At 48.3% G+C, this 25,025-nt stretch overlaps 2 protein-coding genes across 3 annotated transcripts in view; one reads left to right on the forward strand and one right to left on the reverse strand.

Annotated features, from left to right (window-relative positions):
- The first annotated feature begins 11 nt into the window (after positions 1-11).
- On the forward strand, positions 12-6,423 carry aste1a (asteroid structure-specific endonuclease 1a). The gene is made up of 6 exons (XM_076737379.1): positions 12-148; positions 1,301-2,103; positions 2,430-2,735; positions 3,003-3,207; positions 4,211-4,346; positions 5,291-6,423. The coding sequence occupies exons 1-6, from the start codon at positions 22-24 to the stop codon at positions 5,700-5,702; spliced, it is 1,989 nt and encodes a 662-aa protein (XP_076593494.1). The 5' UTR covers positions 12-21; the 3' UTR covers positions 5,703-6,423.
- Positions 6,424-6,479: 56 nt separating this feature from the next.
- atp2c1 (ATPase secretory pathway Ca2+ transporting 1) overlaps positions 6,480-25,025 on the reverse strand; it is a 36,320-nt gene continuing 17,774 nt past the window's right edge. For both annotated transcript variants that reach the window (XM_076736613.1, XM_076736614.1), the window contains exons 6-27: positions 24,558-24,619; positions 23,504-23,612; positions 22,848-23,003; positions 22,603-22,671; positions 21,645-21,720; positions 21,491-21,557; positions 20,395-20,519; positions 19,671-19,768; positions 18,794-18,889; positions 18,501-18,590; positions 17,188-17,292; positions 16,030-16,186; positions 15,783-15,953; positions 15,030-15,127; positions 14,623-14,673; positions 14,142-14,308; positions 13,971-14,039; positions 13,689-13,805; positions 12,883-13,030; positions 12,296-12,391; positions 12,025-12,166; positions 6,480-10,994 (exon numbers count right to left, since the gene is read on the reverse strand). In XM_076736613.1, the coding sequence (XP_076592728.1) occupies positions 10,873-10,994; positions 12,025-12,166; positions 12,296-12,391; positions 12,883-13,030; positions 13,689-13,805; positions 13,971-14,039; positions 14,142-14,308; positions 14,623-14,673; positions 15,030-15,127; positions 15,783-15,953; positions 16,030-16,186; positions 17,188-17,292; positions 18,501-18,590; positions 18,794-18,889; positions 19,671-19,768; positions 20,395-20,519; positions 21,491-21,557; positions 21,645-21,720; positions 22,603-22,671; positions 22,848-23,003; positions 23,504-23,612; positions 24,558-24,619 (2,391 nt within the window). In that variant the 3' untranslated portion in view covers positions 6,480-10,872. The remainder of the gene's footprint in view (positions 10,995-12,024; positions 12,167-12,295; positions 12,392-12,882; positions 13,031-13,688; positions 13,806-13,970; positions 14,040-14,141; positions 14,309-14,622; positions 14,674-15,029; positions 15,128-15,782; positions 15,954-16,029; positions 16,187-17,187; positions 17,293-18,500; positions 18,591-18,793; positions 18,890-19,670; positions 19,769-20,394; positions 20,520-21,490; positions 21,558-21,644; positions 21,721-22,602; positions 22,672-22,847; positions 23,004-23,503; positions 23,613-24,557; positions 24,620-25,025) is intronic.

Genomic DNA, 25,025 nt, shown 5'->3' on the forward strand with positions numbered 1-25,025 from the left:
TTCACCTGAACCAGAACCAGGATGGGGGTCCGAGGACTGAGCGGCTTCATTGAGGCTCACCCGCAGATCTACCTGGACGTGCAGTTCAGAAGGAGACAGCTGGTGATTGACGGCTATAACCTGCTGTACCTGCTGTACTTCAAGTCAGGTAAGGCTGTACTGTCACAGTACTGCAAGTCTTCAAGTCTTCTTCTTCAAGTACTTCACTTTTAGCTTCATGTCTCTTGTGTGAGGCTGAATATTCATTTCACACGTTTGATGATCAGACACTTTTTGCAGCTGTTGTCAGGTGGAAATCTCGTATCTCCAGGTTCATTTAAAGTTTTCTGAGGTCAGCAGTGATGGAAGAAGTATTCAGAAATGTATTCACAGGAAGTAAAAGTAACAGTACCTCATGTACAAACACTGAATTAAGTTCAGGACCTTGGATCAGTTTTTTACTTCAGCAGCAAAACGGACCTGAAGGTTAATGTTAGAGGAGTATTACTGCAGTATTACTGCAGTAATACTGCGATATTCAGGCTGAGGTGGATTTTTACTGCTGGAGCTTCGTCGAACTACAAACTGCTGAAGTTTCACCAGCGAACACGTGATGCCAGATGCTGTCAATGTGCTTCTAAATGACACCTTTACTGACAAACCAGTGACTGTTAATCACTTCTTACTAAATGATGCTTTAAAAGACAAAGCAAATAAATTCAATGCTGTCGAGTCAGGACAAAAACAACAATCTGTAAATATGCAGCATCACAAAATACCTCCTCAACATACTGAAATCCAAAATGTTCCTACAGCCTTGAAACAGTCTGGTCCAGGTCTGTTGAGCAGGTCTCTGTTCAGGTCCTGGGGCGGGGTCTCAGACTGCATTGTAAGTGGCTGATCAGCGATGCCGTAGACCACCTCCTCTCTTCCAGTTTGACATGGGTGGCTTCTTTCACTCCTCCTTCAAACCATCGGTCTTCATTACTGTCCTCAGATGGGTGTCCCTTGTCCTTCGGGTGCAGGTGGACTGCAGGTGGCCTTGGCCTGAGGTGCTGGGTCCAACGCTGTCGGGTTCTGATAACTCCCAGTTTATAGTCCAGCGGGTGGTGACCCTACACCCTCAGGCGTATTTTTTGTCACTGACACTTCCAGTAATTGGAGCGTGGGTGTGGTTTCATGTCCCTTACCTGTTCAGAGGTAAACGCTGAGGGTGATGTGCTGATTCCTTGTTCATAGGTAACAAGCGCAAAGTGTTGTATGTTAGTTCGTGATGTGGTGTTGAGATTCTTCACGGTGTGTCCTGTGGTTGATTGTTCAGGTCTGGACCAGAATCACGGTGGAGAGTATGCTGCATTTGAGGAGCTGATTGAGAAGTTCGTCAAAGTCCTGAGAGAGTGCGAGGTTTCACCGTACGTGGTCCTGGACGGCGGGTCGGACCACAACGACAAGAAGCTCGAAACGTTAACGCTAAGAGCTGAGGATGGGATCAGGAGAGCCCATGAAGCGGCGCAGAACGGCGAGCAGAAGAACATCCTGCCGCAGTTGGTCAAGCTGGTGTTCAAACAGACGCTGGCTGGGCTGGAGGTCCCGGTGGCTCAGTGCTACGGAGAAGCCGACCGGCAGATAGCTGCCCTGGCTAAAGAATGTGAGTGCCCGGTGCTTTCCAACGACAGCGACTTCTTCATCTTCGACCTCCCGGGGGGGCTGCTGCCCATCTCCCATTTCCAGTGGGAGGCGGTGGATGGAAGCGGCTCACAGAGCTTCATCCCCTGTAAGAGCTACAAGACCTCCAGCTTCTGCACCTTGTTCAACATGCAGCGCCAGCTCCTGCCCGCCTTCGCCTCCTTGGCTGGGAATGACTACGTGAATCTGCAGAGGCTGGAAGCGTCAATCAACTGGATACCAAGCAACCTGGAGGGGCTGCTCTGCTGGCTGAGGGGCTTCGAGCAGCCTCAGGAGGCTTTGGATGCTGTGCTGGAACTGATGGGAGCGCAGAGCCAGACGAGGCAGGAGGAGGTGCGGCAGGCTTTGTATCTGGGCATGGAGGAGTACCGGCTTCCCTCCAGGTCCCTGAAGAGGTTCTTCATCCATGGGGTAGCACCTCCATTCCCAGAGGAGCAAGTAATAAAATCCATCACTTTTAAAGTTTTCAGGCACCTTTTTTTTTTCAGTCGTTAGTTAACGAGCGTCCACCTCGGGCTGTGAAGGTGTGATGGTTTCTAACAGTTTTCTGACATTTAATGGATGAAATGATTTATCAGTGATGAAATGAATCATGACGAGAGTAGAGTTCAGTAGATGGATAGATCGATAGAGTTGCGGTTGCAGCCCTGATCTGAGCCTGCTGCGTGACGCTGTGTTAATGGTAAACCAGTAATCACAGCCTTAAGGTGAACATAGAGGAAAATGTAAAGTCGCTTCATGAAGACATTTTTCATGTTCTGGAGGCGGCAGGTCTCGTCCCAGACTGGACCCGGCTGCCGCTGACGCAGGCCCGGTTGCCTTCAGACATCCTGGACGTGCTGCTGTTGAGGAGGATGAGCCTCAGCTGCACCGTGGACACTGCCGACACGCCCAGCGCTCACCTGACCTCCAGGCCGCTCCGCCAGGTGATGTACGGGCTGCTGCTGGGCGAGGAGGGGCAGCTTTGGGTGACGGAGAGAGACAGAGACGGCCTCCAGCTGACAGACATCCCAGTCCTTCCTGTCTTCACACGGGTCACTCAGCAGTTGACACTCAGTTCACTGGACAAGGTGAAACTTTTAGGATTTTATCATTATGTGCTGAATATCTGCTGACGTAACAGAAACACAAGCTGGTAGCCAATGAAAAAACACATAAATACACACAACACGCATAAATGATCAGCTGTGTGTGTCTGGGCCAAACACCAACTTGTTAGCTAACAGATCCAAATTTAGCTGTAACACTCAAACTTAGCTAATATGTCCAAATCCCTGTGTGGTGACCCTGAATTTCTCCTTCCACATCCACCCTTCACCTCTGCTCGCTGGGCCCAGGCGGAGCCCTCTCTGCGGCTGCAGGTGTTACTGGAGGCTCTGGGGGTGACCGAGGCCTCTCTGAGCCACCTGCCGCCTCAGCTGCGCCTCCCGGTGGCCGTCACCTGCTACTGGCTGAAGAGAGCTCAGCCTCCTCCAGAGGAGAGGCTGCTGAAGGCGCTGCTGCTGGGACTGAGTGATGGAGACGTGCTGAGACACAGAGCAGGTGTGAGACAAAGACAGGTGTGAGACAAAGACAGGTGTGAGTCACAGAGCAGGTGTGAGACAAAGACAGGTGTGAGACACAGAGCAGGTGTGAGTCACAGAGCAGGTGTGAGACAAAGACAGGTGTGAGACAAAGACAGGTGTGAGTCACAGAGCAGGTGTGAGACAAAGACAGGTGTGAGTCACAGAGCAGGTGTGAGTCACAGAGCAGGTGTGAGACAAAGACAGGTGTGAGTCACAGAGCAGGTGTGAGACACAGACAGGTGTGAGACAAAGACAGGTGTGAGTCACAGAGCAGGTGTGAGACAAAGACAGGTGTGAGTCACAGAGCAGGTGTGAGTCACAGAGCAGGTGTGAGACAAAGACAGGTGTGAGACACAGAGCAGGTGTGAGACACAGACAGGTGTGAGACAAAGACAGGTGTGAGTCACAGAGCAGGTGTGAGACAAAGACAGGTGTGAGACACAGAGCAGGTGTGAGTCACAGAGCAGGTGTGAGACAAAGACAGGTGTGAGACACAGAGCAGGTGTGAGACACAGACAGGTGTGAGACAAAGACAGGTGTGAGTCACAGAGCAGGTGTGAGACAAAGACAGGTGTGAGTCACAGAGCAGGTGTGAGACAAAGACAGGTGTGAGACACAGAGCAGGTGTGAGACAAAGACAAGTGTGAGACAAAGACAAGTGGGAGACACAGACAGGTGTGAGACAAAGACAGGTGTGAGACACAGAGCAGGTGTGAGACAAAGACAGGTGTGAGACACAGAGCAGGTGTGAGACAAAGACAGGTGTGAGACACAGAGCAGGTGTGAGACAAAGACAAGTGGGAGACACAGACAGGTGTGAGACAAAGACAGGTGTGAGTCACAGAGCAGGTGTGAGACACAGACAGGTGTGAGACAGACAGGTAACAGCGTTACTACGGCAGCCAAAGCTCCAGTTCTCTTCATTCATTGGTGGGAAAACTAAGAAATAAATTTCTGAATTTTTGATGGATGTGTTGCAGTTTTGCAGACTCAGCAGCCACAAACACTGGATGTGGGTGTGGTTCACGCCTTCAACCAATGGCAGAGCTGCCTGAAGGACAGCGTCCACCTGAACCAGCTGCTGGGCTGCCCTTTACCTGAACCTCACATCGCACAGTGAGTCTCCACAGGCCTGACACAGTGGAGCTGTACAGAGTGTCCCCTGTGTCTGTTGTCCTCTTGTCTCTGGTCTCTTTAGATCATTGTGTCTCTGTGTCTGTTGTCCTCTTGTCTCTGGTCTTTAGATCAGTGTGTCTCTGTGTCTGTTGTCCTCTTGTCTCTGGTCTTTAGATCATTGTGTCTCTGTGTCTGTTGTCCTCTTGTCTCTGGTCTCTTTGGATCATTGTGTCTCTGTGTCTGTTGTCCTCTTGTCTCTGGTCTCTTTGGATCATGGTGTCTCCTCATTCATGTCTCAGCAGGATGTTCCTGTTGTTCATTTTAACTCAAACTATTGATTCTCCTCATTCTGGATCAATCTGCTGATCAGTTTCTCCATCGATCGATCGGTTTGGAAACATTGTGAAAACAGTGAGAAATGTGGTGACAAAGAGCCCAAAGTGACGCCTTCACCATGTTTGTTTGGTCCAACAGTCCAAAGCTCCACATGATTCCAGACACATTCAGATCATTGAGATCACTGAGAGGAAAAGCAGCAAATCAAACATGTGAGAAGATGGAAATTTAACACCTGGACGTACCTGCAATCAGGGTCCAGCTTGAAACTGACACAAGTTTCATGCTGGACCCTGATTGGATGGACATTAAAGTGATTTAAGGTGACTTTAACAATATTTGCATCTTCACAGATTGTGGATGTTCTAATGATGCAGAAACAGTAGAAAGTGTTAAAAACACATCAGACACGTTGAGTCCTTGTTGTCCGGAGGTGATCTTTAAAGACGTGTTGTCTTCCTCGTCTGTCTCTGTCTCAGTGTCGTGTCCACATCGTTATCAGTGGATAGGCTCACAGGTGACTGAACACCTTGGCTCACCCAGGTGAGGTCTCTGGTTCCACCCTGGCTGGTGTTAAGTCTCCATCTTGTCCTTCTGCTGCTGTCCAGGTTGTATGAGGGGACGCTGGTCCACCACCTGGTCCACCTGATGAGGACGGGAGGAAAACTGAAGCCCTTTCTGAAGAGCAGTCGTTCAAGTGTGAAGCGGTATCACTCCATGCTGGCCGTCGTCCACCTGCTTCACACCAAGGAGGCGCCGGCGCCCTCGGAGAACCACATGAGAGCGCCGACCGCACGCCGAGAGCGGCGGCAGCCTCTGGACGACCTGGCGGCACACCTGCAGTGGCTGTTCCTGTGCGAAGCTGACGAAGTTAGAAGCGCAGTCGCAGCACAGGAGGACGTAGATCTGCATGATCTGGTGTCAGTGAGAACTCGGTACAGAACCAAAGAGAGAAGCAACCGGTGCAACAACCCTGACCTGGCCCGCAAACAGGACCGCAGGGGCCAGGACCTCCTCTGAGCTCAGGGTCCGAACCGCCACACCTCACCTCAGTCTGCCATCACAAGCAAACCGGTGCTGCTGCTGGAAAAGAATTTTAGCAACTGGACACGTATGCAAACGGCACCATGAATGAATCCCTGTGAATGAAAACCCTTTAAAGCCGCAGGGTTTGGTTTTGGCCACTGGGGGGCAGTGAAACAAGCCGTGAACAGCTGTGACGGATCCCACAGGATCCATTCAGATGAATTCATCTCCAAGCACAGAACTCTCTTCATCCTGAAATCCATTTGCCTTAAAGTATCCGAGTATTTCTTTCAGCACAGCTGATCTGTGACTGAGAAACTCTGTTAAACATCCACAAATTATTCGTATTATTATTATTATATTCCAGAAACTTTTCAGCTTCATTCTGTGATGTTTGACCTGCGTTTCTCTTCCTGTCGTCTGATTTTATCACAGCTGAACACACATTTAGTGACTCACTGACGCTTCTGAAGTCTGTTCAGATTTCTCTGCACTTTCCACTTAAAAAGATTTTAACCTTTTAACAGATTTTTAACTTTCTGAACTTTCTGAACGAGCTTGTGTGAACTGCTCAGGTCCCGACTCACATTATTTTCGTATTTATCAGTTTAATTCTTAAATGTATTTGAACTGAACGATGAGATGTTCAATCTGTTTAAATGTGTTTAAATGTGTAAAATTCAGCTTTTAATGAAGAATAAAGTTTGTTCAAACTGATGCTGTGAATGTTTGTGTGTGTCCACTGAAAACACGAATAAACACAAAGTGAGCTTCTTTAAAAGATTTAGAAAATTTTAATATACATTTTATCCTCATTGAGACTGAAACACACACACACACTCACTCTCTCACACACGCACACACACACGCACACACACATGCACACACACACACACGCGCACACACACACACACACACACGCACACACACACACACACACACACACACACACACACACACACGCACGCACACACACACACACACACACACACACACACACACACGCACACACACACACACACACACACACACACACACACACACACACACACACACACACACACACGCACACGCACGCACACACACACACACACAGACAGACCATAAATAAAACTGAGGGTAGAGTCGGTCAGAGGTGTGACTGGCGTCTGGTCTGATTCTCCTGCAGGTTTAAACTCCTTCCTGTCTCTCAAAGTTCGTCTTTAACAGATTGAACGAAGGTATTTTTATTCATCTTCAGGTATTTTCGTCTCGTTTTTAGACGTGAAACTGAATGTTTTTCATTTCCAGGTAAAAATCATCATCTCTAAACGTCAGGTGTCGCCTGAAGTATGTTTGGACCCTTTACCTCCACTGAGAAGTTAAACTCTCTTTAGGACATTAACGTCCTGCCGGTGTGAATTAAAACTATGAACACACAAACTTCAGCGTTCGTTCTGCTGAATTCAGACTCGATGTTTGAGTTCACTGATGAAACGAGCTGCTTGATTCTGACTTAATTCGCTGTTTTATCTGATTGAAGTCAGAATATTGTGATAAATGCTGAAGGCTGAAGGCGACACGTTCAGTTATCTTCCATCAGCAGACAGAAAGATTCAGTTCACACTGAAAATCAGCACATTTCTGAAGCTAAAAGCAGCGAATGTTGGACCATACGTTCATTTTCAGGAAACTTTCACAAATTTTCATTGTCTTTTCACATTTAAAGTGACGTCTTAAAAAAGTCAAATGAACTTCGATGCAGTGAAAAACAGAGAAGCAGCAAATCTTCACGTTGCTGTTTGACTTCCTGTCGGTCACATTATGGATGAGCTCACTGGAAACTTTCATTATTTCTTCCTGGTTTGTTTTCAAAATGATCCAAAAACTCTTCAGAATAATTTTCTGACTAGTTTGTAAGCGTCACCTTTGAAAAGGAGATTTAAATGAATTTGGGTTTTATGTTGTGAAAGTTTGACTGAATTTCATTTGACTGATTGATCACTTTCATTATTGATTCATCTGCTGATATTTCCTCCATAAGCTGATTTGGATGATTCATAAAGAGTCAAATCATGAAATCTCATCAGCACACTTGGACCTTCAGGCTCAAACTGGTTCATCTCTTTAAACAGTCTGATGTTCAGGCTGAACGTCGGAGAAAAACCGTCCAGAGAAGAAAACCTCGACCAGTCACATCGACACTCAGCAGGTACAGAAAGCACAATTTACAGAAGAAGCGCGTGTGACCGAGGCCGAGACGAGGGAGCGACCGCCACGTATTTCACAGGGTAACACGTACAGAGAGCGCAGACGGCCTCACTGCAGCTGGACGCCGTCAGTCACGTGACCGCAGGCGGCGGACGAGGCCTCAAAAACAGGCGAGGTGGAGGCCGTGAGGGGACTCTGCTCCTCTTCGAGCTCCTCAAACGGTCAAATCTGATCGGAGGTCAAATGAGTCCCGGACGGGAGCGGCCGGACGAACGTAGAGACACGACCTGAAACACGTCGGAGCTGAACTAAAGGTCGTTTTAGGCTCAGAGCTGCGGGTGAGTTAGAAATGTCTCTTCATGATCTGACTGTCAGTCCACCACCTGTGACTTACTGCTTCCTGTCTCACCTGTACCTGAAGCCCCGGCAGCTCCCACAGTTCAGCTTCAGAGCTCCACACGTGTCCGCCTGCTCGCGCTGCTGTCTCGGTTTTTATCTTTCAGCGGAGCTTATTGGACCAATGAGACGTTCTACGGCGTGTGACGCTGAGCTGTCACACAGGTGAGCTCTAAACGGCGCTGACTGTAGAGGACAGCAGAAAGGCTCCAAAACAACAACAACAAAAAAAAAAACAGAAAACGTCCTTTAAAACCGTCTTCTGTCATAAAATCTCAGCGTGTTTCACTGTTAAAGCTTTGAGGCGTTACACATCACACCTGGAGGAGAACACCTGAGCTCCGCTGCTGGATTTCCATGAGACGAGTCGCCTCAAAGACCTCAGACACCCGAGAGCGCCATGAAGCTAACTGTCACGGCAGGAAAGACGACAGCAGAGCGAAGGTTTTCCTCTCTCCCAAAGCGAAGATGAGCCTGAATGAAAAAATCTAATTTTAAACAAGATCGACTACATTTCCCAGAAAGCACCACGACTCTCTGCAGTGATTAAAGGTGGAGGAGTGGAAGTGGATCCTGATCGAACGAGGGAAGGAAAATCAACGGGACCATAAAAACACGAGGTTAACGTTCTGGTGATGGAAGCGTCCGTCAGTAAAGGGATCGTTCAAACGATGGATGACGACTTCTCTAAGGCACAGGATGAGCGACGGCGAGGCTCTGCTGCACAACGACGGCGGTTTTTGAGGCCCAGTTCCACGTTTAGCATCAGGCCGTTGAACTCGGCGCTCACCACCGCAGACGCGCTTTCATGTGCGAGGCGGCGAACGAGGAGGAGCTTGAGCGCGGCAGAGACGAGGCGTCAGCTGAGCGGCTGAAACCGGAGTTCCTTTGAACATGAATGAACCAGCGAGCAGGAAGACGCATGAAACACGATGTATGATCACAGAAACACGCCGGCACAGTGGAGGTGTAATGACGCACGAAACTGACTCAAACACCAGCATTCAGGTAACTTTCACACCTGCAGTTTGGTTCACACAAAGAAAGGAGAGCTAGCGGATGATGCTAGTCAGGTTAGCCTAGCTCAGACTGCTAAGTTTAGCATCGTGGGTTCAGTAAACAGGAGGGCGGAGCAGGAAGAGCCTCTGACACATTTACATTTAGACATTTAAACTGCAGAAAAAGAAAACACCAACATTGTTTAACTTTAACATGCTAACGCTAGCGACCAGAGATTCAGACCAGGATACCGACGACGTGTCGGTCAAACAGAGCATCCAAAAACCGTCCAATCAAGAATCCGGTTTACTTATTCTGATCAAATCCTGATCAGAGACCCAGATCCAGGTCCAGACGTCGTCCTTTGTTCAACAGAAAACGTTTTCTTTCATTTGTAATTTTTAAAGGAACAACAAAACAAAGTAAATAAATAAATGTTTTTGGTATCGATGGTCGTTCAACAGGAGTGTTTGATCGCTGCAGACAGAGCGAACAGTACGGAAGCCCACAGCTGCCAATATTAAAATCAATCACTGAAAAAAGACGACAAACAAATCAAACCTTCACAAGAAAAGAAATGTAAAGTGAATCTTTTTTCAATCTACTGCAGAATTTACATTTAACGTGAAATATTATTTTCATTTGAACAAACTGAAATTAAGCGTGAATATGAATTACAGCCTGATTTTAGCGTTTTTCTAATAACATGAACTTTATTAAGTGTGTCTTTAACTCAGCCCTTCATCAGGTAACAATTCTAATCTGAATGTTTTAACAGTCGTTTTGATGACGTGATGTGAGAAATGATTTCATGTTAATTTTGGCAGCCGCAGGCTTCCATAGAGAAAACATAAGATTTAAGCTTCATGTGTTGTAAATGCTCCGTGAACCTGCGGCCACACCAACATACAGACTTCTTTAAATAATGGACGACACGAGGACATCTCAGTGCTCATCTTTACAGCAGATTCAGGATCAGTAAAGCCTCCGTTTACCTTCACTACATCAACGGAAATAAATCAAAACCGTGATTTCTGCACCGTTACACCTCCACCGTGAACCGCAAACCGTCGACAGAGGGACCCAAACGAGGCGTCCGCTCGCAAACTGAACAGTGGTCAACACCTTCTACACGACAGAATAAAAAAGAAGACACTACACGTCTCTAATCTTCAGAGGGTTATCTTAGAGGACGTCCTAAATAAGGAGGAGCAGACTGGAGCCGGTCCACGGAGGACGGCGTGGTCGGCCTGTGGACCGCTTTCAAAGCCCTCTGCTGGACCAAACGCAGACTACAGGGTCAGATCTCCCAGCAGCCATCTTTTCCTCCCAGTTTAATCAAAGTCCAGTCCGCTAACTCGCCTCCCTCCGTCCCCCCTGAGGCCAGGAGCTTCCAGTCCCAGACCGGAGTTTCTCCTCCCTCCTGAGGAGCTCACAGGAAAAGTCCTCGCAGTCTTAATTAGTCAGTGCCATCGGCTGCGAATTCCAAAAACCCATCACACTCATCCTCCTCCTCCTCCTCTTCCTCCAAACCTCAGAGTCCTTCAGCCGGGACAGCGCGGGGGAAGGGGAGGGGGGGTCATACCACCTGGAAGCAGTCGACAGGTGGGCTCCTCTCACCTCCCCTCCACCTCTCCACCATCTTGATGGCCTCAGACACCACACACACCGAGGAGGTGAGGGTCACCAGGAACAGCAGGTCTGGAGGAAGATCAGAGAGTACAGGTCATACTGTCAGTACACACAAAGTACAGGTCATACTGTCAGTACACACAAAGTACAGGTCATACTGTCAGTACACACAAAGTACAGGTCATACTGTCAGTACACACAAAGTACAGGTTCATACTGTCAGTACACACAAAGTACAGGTCATACTGTCAGTACACACAAAGTACAGGTCATACTGTCAGTACACACAAAGTACAGGTCATACTGTCAGTACACACAAAGTACAGGTTCATACTGTCAGTACACACAAAGTACAGGTCATACTGTCAGTACACACAAAGTACAGGTTCATACTGTCAGTACACACAAAGTACAGGTTCATACTGTCAGTACACACAAAGTACAGGTCATACTGTCAGTACACACAAAGTACAGGTTCATACTGTCAGTACACACAAAGTACAGGTTCATACTGTCAGTACACACAAAGTACAGGTCATACTGTCAGTACACACAAAGTACAGGTCATACTGTCAGTACACACAAAGTACAGGTCATACTGTCAGTACACACAAAGTACAGGTTCATACTGTCAGTACACACAAAGTACAGGTCATACTGTCAGTACACACAAAGTACAGGTCATACTGTCAGTACACACAAAGTACAGGTCATACTGTCAGTACACACAAAGTACAGGTTCATACTGTCAGTACACACAAAGTACAGGTTCATACTGTCAGTACACACAAAGTACAGGTCATACTGTCAGTACACACAAAGTACAGGTTCATACTGTCAGTACACACAAAGTACAGGTTCATACTGTCAGTACACACAAAGTACAGGTTCATACTGTCAGTACACACAAAGTACAGGTCACACAAAGTACAGGTCATACTGTCAGTACACACAAAGTACAGGTCATACTGTCAGTACACACAAAGTACAGGTCATACTGGTTACCACACCTGTGCACACCTGTGGCTCGCTCCTCACGTCATTCTCAAAGCTACACCTCTCTAAACGCAGATTTGGGGTTTGAACATTCGTCTCTTACCGAAGACGCTGAGGCTCTCCGTCTGGAAGACGTTCTGCAGAGGAGGGAAGTAGATGACGAGGAGCTGGCCCATGATGGAGGCCAGGACGGCGTAACAGAAGGTCCTGTTGCTGCACAGACCCATCTCATGGACCATCCGGGTCTGAGGAGCAAGACACAGATCAAAGCCTCACAGGTGGATCTCCATCAGTCCGAGCCTGTCGTCACATGACAAACCTTAAAGGCAGACTTCAGCCTCGCGGTCAGAAACTGGGATGTTTGGGACGTTTACCTGAGAGCGAGAGCTCAGCGCGTTGAACATGTCAAAGAAGACGAAGCAGGTGAAGGTCATGGTGGTGTCTCGAGGAGTGATCACGTTGTCCTGCAACTGGAACAGAAGACACAAACGTTACTGACGAGCCGGACCGTCCCTCCGTCAGCTGACTCAGCTCACCTCAGCTGGATCTACTGCTTCTGTGTATTTGTACATTACTGTGTGTTCTGAAGTACCTTTTTGTCCCTCCTCTGCAGCCATCTAATCTTATTTTCCTATTTTATTACCTCCTTATTTCTTCACACAGCACCAAAACAGTAAAGTCTGAGTCTGCAGCAGGACGTCTGTCTGGATTATAAAGAAAACAGGTCTGAACTTCCTGTACGGCTGCAGACAACATGCACCAGTAGTTTATGCATTAATACTTAAAATATCAGCTGTCACACTGACTCTGACAGTAAAGAACTACGATAAGCCGCCCTGACGGCCAGCGTTACAATCCTGAAGGAGGCTGTCAGCTCAGTCTGGAGGCTCTGCTGTTAAAGACTTCACTTCCACAACGATAAAACCAGGAGAAGGACGTGACAGGACGTCCGGCGGTCCACCTCTCTCCAGAAGACGAACAGCGTCCCGCAGACGATGATGAGCGCCGACACCAGGACTTTGACGATGAGGCTGCGGGTGATGATGCTGTCTCTCACGTTTCGAGGAGGCTTTCTGATCACGTCTCGGTCGACGGGCTCGACGCCCAAACTAACAACAAGACACTCACAGTCAGTCACAAGCGGCACGCTGCTGACGCCGTCAACGCGTGGCGGTTCAGTTTCAGAGCAGAAACATTCCACTGTTTCTCTATGTTAAAGGAATTCCACAATGTAACACATTAAGCTGTTAAACCTCGAAAACTAAATGTTTAAATGTCACTTAATGTTCAGAAACACTGCGATCATGAAGTGATGTTTCCAAACCTCAAAACAAACAGAAAAAAAAAGCTTACTTGAGCTTTCTGCACTTTATTTATCGAGTTCAGCTCAGATACATTTTCTCCACATCTGATTTGAAAGAAATTCCTCTAAAAAAACAACAGCTGCTTCTGAACTAAACCTAATGAAACTCTGATTAAAGCGACGTGAAAACTGTCTCCATTCGCCCAATAATTAGTCATAAAAAATTTGGAACAGATTAGGGACGCAGGCGCAGGAAACGTTAAAAGAAGTTTTTTCCTGGTCATGAAGGCCTAAATGTTTCAAATGTTTTTTTAGGATTCATCTCAGCTGTCGCCTTGAAATCAACACTGAAAACATGATAAAAGCGTCCGTCGTGTTTTTAACTGGAGAACGTGTTAACTCCGCTCAGGCTGCAGGGCAGTTCCTTTAGCCTTTAAACCACATTTCCCATGATGCCTCTGTACCTCTGAGCGGGAGGCCCGTCCATGATGATGTTGATCCACAGGATCTGCATGGCGTTCAGCGGGTTGGGGAAGTTCATCAGCGTTGCCAATGAGATGAGCGTCAGAGCTGCAATACTCCTGCAGACCAGCAGAGGGAGGAAGCGTCGGGGGTTAAAGCTGCTGACCGTCCGAGGACATTAAACGTCTCAAAGTTTTATTAGCAGACTGTAGACACACAGGAGACGGTTGATAAGTCATAACATGTGACTCTGGTGCTAAATCAAGTCTGAGCTCTTTACTCACGTGCTGAGCTGGAAACGCACAAAGTTCTTAATGTTGTTGTAAATTCCTTTTCCTTCCTCGATGGCCGACCTGGAAGCAGAGAACAGACTTGACTTAACATTTCTACGCTTTAAAGGTGCCTTAACGCCGGTCTTGACTGCGGGGTCAGACGCGCCCACGCCATCCACTCACATGATGGTCTGGAAGTCGTCGTCCACCAGGATCATGTCGGCCGCCTCTTTGCAGACGTCCGTGCCCGTCTGGCCCATCGCCACGCCGATGTCGGCGGCCTTCAGAGCCACGGCGTCGTTCACCCCGTCGCCCGTCATGGCCACCACGGCGCCGATGTTCTGGAGGGACTGCAGAGAGACTTTGACTTTAACACACGAGGAGCGTTCAGAGCTTCAGCGTTTGTGAGGTCGTTCATGTCGAGCAGTGAGACGAAATGAGATCTGAGCGGCTCATTGGCTACTTCATACAGGACGTTCTTTAAAACGACGCACTGAGCAGGTTTGTCTCAGAGCGGCAGGACGAGCTCCTGATCGTCTGCAGTGAACTGACCCTTAAAGGACAAACGCTCAGCAGCTGGTTTAACGTGTGAAGACAATCACGGTGTTTGTGAAACACCATGAACGATCAAACCGCCCACAGTCGCTCCGTTCGGCCGGCTCACCTTGACGATCTTCAGCTTGTGTCTTGGACTGGCTCGATAGAACACGGACACCTGCGGAGACAGAAGACACAGCGTCCACAACGAGCAGGTGCAGCTTCAAGTTTGACTGCGAGATGAATCGAATCAGAGCTGCGAAGGTGATGTCAGATCTGATGTCTGACTACAGAACAGAAACGACCAATCGGTGAAAGCCCTGACGAATGTGAGCAAACAGCAGGTTGTTTTTAGCACCGAGCTCAGTTCGTTTTCTGCCTCTTCTCCAGGTGGAAGCACTTCAGAGCTCCTTCTGGGAGAGTTACAATCTGATCTGTGGTCAGTTCCTCGAACAGAAAGAACCAAAGTCAAACAAGCAGCTTGTAGGTGTGTGTGTGTGTGTGTGTGTGTGTGTGTGTGTGTGTGCGTCTCACTCTGGGGACGATGTGAGACAGCTGCTGCAGGTCGAGTTGATCCACCTCGTCTCCAGACAAACACTGACGGCCTTTAGAGTACAGACCCAAACGACTGGCTGCAGGGACAGACGGACAGATGGACAGATGGACAGATGGACAGACGGACAGATGGACAGATGGACAGATGGACAGACAGACAGAGAGACAAATGGTTAACAGGACTAGATTAATGGCCATTTTCAGGACTTCCTGTGTGTGTCTTTGTGAATGTGTGCTAATGTGAGCTGCAGCTAAACTTCACGTGTGACTAAACGTGGTAACTGGTCTGAACTGGGACGTTCGGCTGCTTCCCTTCACGTGTGTCTTGGTATTTACGTCTTGATGCAGACGCAGACAGGAAACGTGTGGTGATACGTGTGAACATCTGGACCGCTGGTCAAACAGCGTGTTCGGTGTTTCTACAGGACGGTTCAGCTTTTTCTGCTCAAAGAAGCGACAGTGGAACAAAAAGAAGGGTGAGGTCACAGGACGAATCCTGAGAGGCACCTTCACGTCTATGGAATACTGGTCTTTATTCAATGTACGCAAATCAAACTGGGAAAGTTCTTGTGGAAACGCGTCATCACAGGAAGTGGAGGGTGTTTATGAGGAGACGGGTCTCTCCTTCCTCCAGCTCCGTCCAGACGAACTGGACCGGGACAGACCAGTTCAGACCAGCCGAACTCTCAAACTCTTCATCTACTGACTGTGTGATGAGTGAAGTGTGTTAACCTATGGACATGGCCGTCTCCTGAGAGTCTCCAGTGATCATCTTGATGGCGACGCCGGAGTTGATGAGCGTCGCCACGGCTTCTTTGACCCCTGACCTGGGCGGGTCGATGATGCCCACCAGACCCAGGAAGGTCAGGCTGCCCATCTCGGAGCCGGACGCAAACGCCAGGACTGAGGAAGAGACGGACATGCTGTCAGCGCCATCGTTTGGTGAGAATGAGCATTGAGTGGATCTTCAAAGCTTCACCTCTCAGACCAGCGCTGCCCATGTAGCTGATCTGCTGCTGGTAGAGCTCCCTCTGCTGGTGGTTCAGGGACAGTGTGCTTCCTCTGCTGTTGTAGGAGCTGCAGAGGCGGATCACCTGCTCGTAGGCTCCCTTCATGAAGTAAACTCCAGGCTTGTCCTGGGCGGGGGGGCAGAGGACACAACCAGGTAAATGTCGGACACTTGTCCTTTCATGCATCTGACTACAGATCACTGCTGTCCACTGTGTCCTGTCACAGCCGTGTCCACACTCAGAGATGTCCAAAACAGACAAAATAAAATAAAAACAAAGCAGCTGATCTCAATAAAAAACAACCAAATCAATAATAATATACGAGCACCAATATCAATAACCGGTTCAAAGTACCCGACATGAAGGCAAACAGCCATAAAACTAATGACAGCTAATACTTCTGTTAGTAGGTTTAAGTGCACACCCATCCATAAAATGACTGAGCAGCCTGACTGTACGTAGAGCTTTTACACAGCTTTAAGAAACGTGTCTTAACTTGTGCTTTTTGTTGTTCATCATCACAAAACTAAACCTGTTCCTGTCTGTGATTGGTGAGTTTAACGGCTGAACTTCCTTCAGGTACAAAGTTCAAGTTCAGAGATATTTTCTACATCTTCAGTTGTTCAAAAAGCAGATTTTATTACGTCTGACTGTAAAATCTTCATCATGTAGTTTCTGCTGGACGAGCTGGTTCGATCATTTCTGAGCTGCGTCCTCTCAGTCCATTAGTCAGCTGATTGGTTGAAGTGTCCTCCTCTATGGTCATTTTGGGGCTGTTAGTAATGAGCCATTACCGGAGAGCGATCAGCACATCTCTGACTTCACATGACTGATCTAAAACACTCTGTGGTTTTTAATGACTGTGAGACTTTACAGCGTCCTCGCTGATTCATCTGTGCAGGGACAAACTGTCAAACTGTCAACAAACTTTCTGAGGACAGTTCAGGTTCTGAGGCGTCCTCACATTCACTTTCAAAGATCGTCCAATCAGATCACAGCTGGCTGAGAGAGTAAAACGTGGATTCAAAGGACTCATTATGAGTCTAACAGAGCTCTCAGCAGAGCTCGCGCAGCTCGTCATACAGAAAGCACCTGTCCATGTGATTACAGGTGGAGAGCATGCCGACCTGCAGGGTGCGGTGGACACAGCGAACAGCCATCCACTTCTGCTCCGAGGTGAACGGGTGCTCCTCCAGACGGACGTACTCCTGCTGGAGGCTCTCCAGCCCCATCTGCAAGACACGAGCACAGCTGGATGAGAAGCACAGCTGGATCACGCAGAGCAGGAGCTGCTGCTCGCTTCACAGCTCGAGACCCAGGACACCAGGGTTTGTTCTTCTGTTTGTCTGTGCAGCAACGAGGAAACTCAACGTGCTTTAGATGAGACATACAAGAGACACAAGGCAGCATTTAAAGAGTGAAGGAAGAGAGAAACCAGACTGAGAGGCTACAGCCAGGCTAGCAGCTAACCTCAACATGCTAACATGCTGAAGTTTAGCAGGTATGATGTGTATTATGCATATTAGCATGCTAATGTTTGCTAACAGGCGATGAGCACACAGCACAGCTCATGAAAACACGTCTCTGTTCTGTGCTTCTAACTTGTGGGTGACTCAGTTTCTCGGTGATGCTGACTGGTCCGCTGTGGGAGACGCACCACATCAACCAGTTTGGCCCATTTAAATGTGAACATGAGACACACGGAGACCCTCACTCCCTGAGCGCACTGATCCATTCACAGCCATCAAAATCTACAAGGTAAAATGAGAAATGAAGGATCGGTGCTGAGCTCATTCATTCACAGCCACACACGAGCTGTATGACTCATCTCCCCTGGTTCCGTGAAGGCCGGGCGGAGGACGGCGCTCTGCCGCAGGCTGCGAGACATGAATAGAAGAAGAAGACGGCGTCTGTTTGAGGAGCCTTCTTCATCCCTCAGGCTGAGATTCATCTTCAGCGTGAGATGATGCAACATGGTGGACACTGAGAGAGGGAGCCGTCGGCTGCGGCCAACAACGCTTCCTCATCTGTCAGAGGCTGGTTTGTGTTTAGAGAAGAAGAGCTCAGTCACCGTCCTGATGTCCACATTCATTCAACCTGTATTTAAACTCAGGAACGCAGCCAGGTACACACTCCTTCTGGATACATGCTCGGCTCTACACTTCCAGTGGCTCAAAGGTGAACCACCAGCTTACCTCACATCACAGAACAGGACCAGATGCTGAAGCCCAGAGTCCACGTGCTGAACGTCGGTGCTCCACAGATCATTTCACAGAGCAGAAATTGACTGCGGTGAAAGTCTGAGCTGGACACTTGACATCAGTCCAGGTCCAGAAGCATCTTCTCACCCAGGTTCACCTGGTCTCAGAGGTCTGTTAGCTCACCTCTGATCCCTCACTCTTCACCACAGGACTTTCACATCATTTGCGTGTGTTTTTACCTTCATGGCCAGAGCGATGAGCGCGCCCTCCGTCGGCCGTCCCAGCAGAGTGTGGTTCCTGATGACTGAGTCGTTGCACACACAGCCAACCTGTTGCACATCACACACACTCAATTAACATCCCATCTCCTACTACAGCAGGCAAGCTGCACACCTGGTGGCCCATTCTGTGTCGTTAGTCATGTAGACTTCCTGAGGTGGGAATCTGACCCTGTGAATCACTTTAAATGTCCTGATTTCAGATACTTTAACCAGAGTGATGGAGCTGCAGCAGCAGCTGATGGTCGACTCACCTCCACGACCTTGCTGATTGAAGGGCAGGAGAAGCCGTGGATGACCTCCCCGTCCAGTAAAACCTCTCCTGCTCCGTTGTAGCCGACGCCTGTCACCTGCAAGACCAAATCAGGGGTGAACAGAACAAAAAAATAAGATCCACCACAAAACAAAATGAGCTCAGTGAGTTTGTAAAGTGTCTTCAAATCAACGCCGCTGCTAAAAATCTTCTTCGTCGCTGCTGCCGCTGGTTTACGCTCAGGTATGTAACGTGACCCGTGCTCACTGTCATGATGCACACGCAGTACACAGTTTACTACACTCTGCTTGCCGTTTGTGCTCCTGTACTGCAGTAAAACACTGACAGTGTGACCTGATATCACAGGTCACATTACTGTGTCATTAAGGAGCCACTGAGCTAAAACCAGACGAGGTCTCCTGGTCCTCAGTCACCTGACCCATTTTCCCAGTATGGCAGCTGGGATTTCCAGAAGAGGGAAGTAGGTCGGTCTGTTCTCTGTGGGCTGCAGGAAACTGACTGAAGCGTCCTCAGGTACAGACCCCACCTCACAGCAGCAGCAGCAGAGTCAATGTTACTGCGACAATCAGAGTTTCCTTCAACCTCAGCATGCTTTAGAAAGATCGTTTGCCTGGTAAATCTACAAAAACCTGACAGATTATCTTCGTTTCTTCTGTTACTGCTGAAAATATGAAAATTAGATCTGCAGCACTGAAACTACAACACCTCTGCGTCTGTCTCCTCTATATCCGATAAATGGTCAAATTAAGCTTAGAACTGGTGTCTGAATCTGAACTCCACTGTTTCCTCTGCTGAGTGATGATGATGATGACGATGATGATGACGATGATGATGCTGAGTGACAGGCGGGTTCAGACCTCAGCGTGGAGTCCATCTGACGTGAACAGCTGAGTGACGGTCATCTCGTTCTTGGTCAGAGTTCCCGTCTTGTCTGAGCAGATCACGTTACAGCAGCCTGACGGAGAAACAACAGCAGGAATCGTACTGTTAACAGGAAGTAAAACACACGCACGCACGCACGCACGCACGCACGCACGCACGCACGCACGCACGCACGCACGCACGCACGCACGCACACACACACACACACACACACACACACACACAGAGACATGGACACACATGCACACGAGAAGCATCAGCTGATACTGACTGAAGTATATTTGCTTGTATAGCTTGTTGCCTCTCTCTCACGCTGGTCTGAATGTTCGTAAAGGAGCTGAAGAAACGACGTTTTTCACCACAGACATGATGAGAATCACTTAGCTGAATTTCTGTTTACTTGTATCCAGTTTTACTTCAACAGATAATGTCAAATACACCTCAGAAACTTTTTGTTTGTTCGCTAACGGTCTTACATTGTAAGACTCGGGGGAATTCTTGCAGGTTATTTCTCTTAGACAATAATATATTGAACACCTGCGTTTGTCTTTCTGAACCAGAAACTTGGTCTTGTGGTGACAGTGACATCAGAAAGTCGTATGTGAGCAGAAGAAAGCGCTGCAGGTCGAGTCAGCGCTGTGAAGTTCAGTTTAAACTGCTGTAGATGGGACATAAGACGGTTTTTGGTAAGGAACAAACCCAGAGTCTCCACGATGGGAAGCTTCTTGACGATGGCTCTTTTCTGCACCATGCGCATCACACCGAGCGCCAGCGTCACCGTCACCACGATGGGCAAACCCTCAGGGATGGCAGCTACCGCCAGGCTGAGGGAGAGGAGAGGAGATCAGCAATCAATATCATCATGTTCTTAGATTAATGTGAGCGCCGGTGACAAATGCACTGGTCTGGGCTTTTCCACCTGCTCTGTGACTGTGATCAGCCACACCTGTCCAGTCATCAGGTGGTGCTTTTCTAACTGGACCAAGAAGACGATCCAGATCAGCTCAAACTGTCGGCTGACCTGAGATCTGCCACAGCAGATCGTAACTTATATTCAAAAGTCATTTACAATGATTAATCACTGTGTGTTGCACTTTAATTTGAGGCACTCTGAGTTTCCCTGTAAAGAAACGCGTTACATAAACAAGATGGCGGCCAGTGAGCGCACTGACAGCGCTCTGTGTGGACAAGACTTCAGGAAGCTTCGGGATGTGGAAACGCAGTCGAGACCGGTGTCAGAGGACACTGATGGGGACCTTTGTCCTTTATGGATGTAGACCGGGTGTAAAAGCATCAGGTCTTATTTGTGGAAGGCTGCGACTCCTGTTACCCAGAACACACCTGGCTCAGCCTTACAGCTGGAGGAGAAGGTTTGATAGGGCTGATGACTTGGAGCCTATCAACAGGTTTTACTGTTGTCTGTGGACTGAAAATGCATTAGCGTTTGTGTTCAGTGTGGTCATAATGCATCCTCGTCCACCTCCGGAGCTGGTCTGGGCTGATCGGATCTCAGTCCATCCTCAGCGCATCTGCACTTCCATGTGGTGAAGCATGAAACCATTACCCACACTGCTTTTTAATGCAAAGTGTGAAGGAAAGTGAAAGGAAAAGGAAGCGCAGCCTTATCATCACACCTGTGTTGAGTCCAAACGTCCGCCGTGACAAAGGTCAGTTAGCTGGAATCTGATAGCAGACCTGCAGACTGACAGCTGTCAACGCTGCTGCCAGAGTTCAATCATTTACCAAACACACACAATCATATGTGAGAAAACATCAGCCAGTGAAGTCCAGCTACCTGACACCGATGGTGAACATGTCCATGATCCTCTTCCCCTGCAGCCAGCCCACCAGCATGATGACCCCTGAAAGGCAGCACAGACAGCACAGACAGCTGTGAGCGTGACGCAGAGAGGACGGAGGACGGAGGAGCAAAAAGCAAAGCCACGAACCTATGATGCCGAAGGAATAGAGCGAGAGCTGCTTCCCCAGCAGGTCCATGCTCTTCTGTAAAGGTGTTTTCGGAGCCTGAAGGGAGCAAACAGGAAATGGATGGTTTAGCTCAAAGTCTTCATGTGTGATACTGACATCGACGTTACCTGGTGGTGGATCGTCCTTTCGGTACTTTCATGTCATCACATTGATTCACTGGTTTAAACGTTTGGTCTGAGAAGCTGTGAACGGCGTCACCTTTGACGTGTGGACCGACAGGCTGATTCATTAGTTAAACCTGCCAACGTCTGTGCTGCACAGCTGTCAGTTTTAAAGGAGCTTCTTATCTTTGGCCGCACTCCGACAAACTAATCCCATTATTCAGGAAATCTATTTGCAGTTTATACTTTTTCAGCCAGGACTCAGTAAAACACCACTTTCTGCTCAGTAAGAACAGCTTCATCTGATGCTTCCACGGTCAGACGCGTTCCCGTGCTTTGTGGTGAGCTGGTCACTGTAAACCTACACGTACGAACATCCAGCAGTCAGTAATACATGAGCTTTGGCTGCTCTCTGACTTGGTTTGGCTTCTGTGTTTGTGTGTCTCAGAGAGGGAACGACAGCGTACCTTTACGAAAAGTCAAATATTCAATCAGTGTCTGAATGAAGTAACTCTGAATGCCAGGATGGAGCTCCACACGTCGTTATCTCTGCTGTCAGTGAGTCGTCCTGTCTGACGTCTTCGTCACGTACGTGCACTCTTGTAAAAACCTGATTTGCTTGTTCTCCAGGACAAAGCAGGTTTTTCTAATCTCACACTCTGATTCAGGAGAACAGGCTTGTTGTTTACGTGACGTCTAACAAAGCAGACTCCTGCAGAGAGCCACGATAACCTGTGACGGTGTTTGTGAAGGTGAAGCTCCATTTGAAAACAATGATTTTAAAACGTATATTCAGAGGAAACGTAGGAGAACACACCTCCTCTGCTTGCATCATCTTGAACACCTCCCCAAACTCTGAGCTCTCTCCGGTCCCGATGACGATGCCCTGAGGAACACCACACAAACACATCACAGTCTGTGCGTGTGTGCATGTTTGTCGCAGGCTGTTTGTTTGATCTTGTTTCAGGTTAGTTTTAAGATTGAATTTCTGACTGAAGAAACACAAAGAAAACATTCTAATAATAATTTATGGAGGAGGGGCTGTGAGGGTGCAGCCGGTACCTTGGCTTTGCCGCAGCGCACCAGAGTCCCCATGAAGGCGATGTTGCTGCGGGAGGCGATGTCTCCGTTGGTGGTTGCTGGTTGGTGGTAGGTGTACTTGGAGCAGGGGGTGGTCTCCCCCGTCAGACTGGACTCATCCACAGACAGGTCGGTCGACTGAGAGGGTGGAGGACAGACAGCGAGGGTCAATAAACACTGACAGAGTCTTCGCATGCAGACGTCTTTTTGCCGTTTGTCCACAGGTGGACGTTCAGTCGACCTGCTGCGAGCTGGAAGAAGACTCCTTCACACCAGCAGTTCACTGGAATTCATTAACCGGAAACGCTCCAGCTGAACAGTGGATTTATTCCCCTTTATTGCAGTTTTTCCAGCACTTTGCTCCATAATTTCCAGTCACATGTCAGTTCCTTAGAAAGCAAACAGGACTCATGAATCGAAGAACAATACTGTGGCTGCAGGGAGCAGCTTCCAGGTCTGTGTGAACTGTGTGAGTGTAAACACTTGATCCTGGAAAAACATATATTCATGCTCAGTGGACCTGGACTGCATAAACAGAGGAAAGCCAGTGGAAACAAGCCCTAATAAAGGCCTCGGTGCTGGTGTTTAAACTGCTGTGTGTGACTGTGTGTGTATTATGAGTGTGTGCTGCCGTGCACCTCGAACAGGCGGAGGTCTGCAGGGACTCTCTCTCCCACCGACAGACAGACGGTGTCTCCAGGAACCAGCTCTCTGGCCAGCAGGTGCTCCAGGTTTCCCTCTCTGACACTGAGAGAGAGAAAGTTCTCAAATCAGCATCCAGCAAAACCACAAAAGGATCCACGTTTCACCAAACTTCACAGAACACAAGCCAAGAAAGAGGTAAAGACGCCTTTCTGAGCTCTGAACAGAGGAGCTGCTCACCCAGAACAACTATAATCATCAACGTCTGACAACAAGAAGGACAAGAACAGCAGGAAAGGAAGGAAAGACAAAAGAGGAAATTTAAAACCAAAAGGAAAGATTTAGAAAACTAAACTTTTATTTGGGGCCACAAACAAGACGGTTTTGAGTTCTGAAGAGGCGGCACAAATTCAGCGACTTCACATTCGTCCTCAAACTGTTCTCTACAATCAATGAGGCCATGACCATGACACAGTGACAGGAAAATACTTTCTAAACTGGTTTGACAGACAGAGGTGGGGTTTGTTTGAGTGTGTGTGTGTGTGTGTGTGTGTGTGTGTGTGTGTGAGAAAGGTGGAGAAAAAACAAATAAGGCTGACCTGTGATCTGCTGCTGACTGTTCAACCCCAACATGAGATCTGTCAGCTTACAGGCCTGCTGCTCCAGGTGTGTGTGTGTGTGTGTGTGTGTGTGTGTGTGTGAGAGATGCTCTGCCAGCTGTTCCTTCTGTCTGCTGTTATTTGAAGTGTAAATGACCAGAGGAGTTACTTAGAAGGAACATCGTCCTCCAGATGGACGTCTGAGGACAGGCGTCTCTAACGAAGCGTCTTCCTTTAAACGTTGATTTTTACTTATTTTAGTTTGATTTTACTCAGTGAGAGACAGAAGAAAGAAACAAGATCATCGTTTCTTTCTTTTGATTTGGTTGAAACTCAAGTGCTCTGGAGAGCTGGAACCATAGAAGAAGAAGAAGAAGAACAAGCAGAGGAAGAGGAGGAGGAGGAGGAGGAGGAGGAGGAGGAGGAGGAGGAGGAGGGATTCAAGTCTCACCAGTGACATTCTGGAGGCACCAGCTTCCCGAGCTCCTCTAGAGACTTCTCTGAGCGATACTCCTACAGACAGAGGAGACACTCGTGTACATACAGAAGTATATTACACACACACACACACACACACACACACACACACTCTCTCTCTCTCTCCCTCACTCTCACTCTCTCTCACTCTCTCCCTCACTCTCTCTCTCTCTCTCACTCACTCATGCACACTCTCTCTCTCACTCTCTCACTCACTCACGCACACACTCTCTCTCTCTCTCTCTCACTCACTCATGCACACTCTCTCTCTCTCTCTCTATCACTCTCTCTCTCTCACTCACTCATGCACACTCTCTCTCTCTCTCTCACTCTCTCTCTCTCTCACTCTCTCTCTCTCTCTCTGAGTGAGCAGCAGTTACAGACTGCTCACACGTTCACACTGTAAACACGGGTTAAACATCTGTTCACTGTCTGTCAGCCG

The sequence above is a fragment of the Chaetodon auriga genome, chromosome 8 (genome assembly GCF_051107435.1).
Source record: "Chaetodon auriga isolate fChaAug3 chromosome 8, fChaAug3.hap1, whole genome shotgun sequence".
NCBI classification, from domain to species: domain Eukaryota; kingdom Metazoa; phylum Chordata; class Actinopteri; order Chaetodontiformes; family Chaetodontidae; genus Chaetodon; species Chaetodon auriga.

What these genes read in the sequence shown, in the direction of transcription:
- aste1a (XM_076737379.1), top strand. Translation starts at nt 22, where the DNA reads ATGGGGGTCCGAGGACTGAGCGGCTTCATTGAGGCTCACCCGCAGATC. An exon ending in CACTCAGTTCACTGGACAAG is followed by an intron (nt 2,736 to 3,002) that starts GTGAAACTTTTA and finishes CGCTGGGCCCAG; the next exon opens with GCGGAGCCCTCTCTGCGGCT. An exon ending in CGTGCTGAGACACAGAGCAG is followed by an intron (nt 3,208 to 4,210) that starts GTGTGAGACAAA and finishes GATGTGTTGCAG; the next exon opens with TTTTGCAGACTCAGCAGCCA.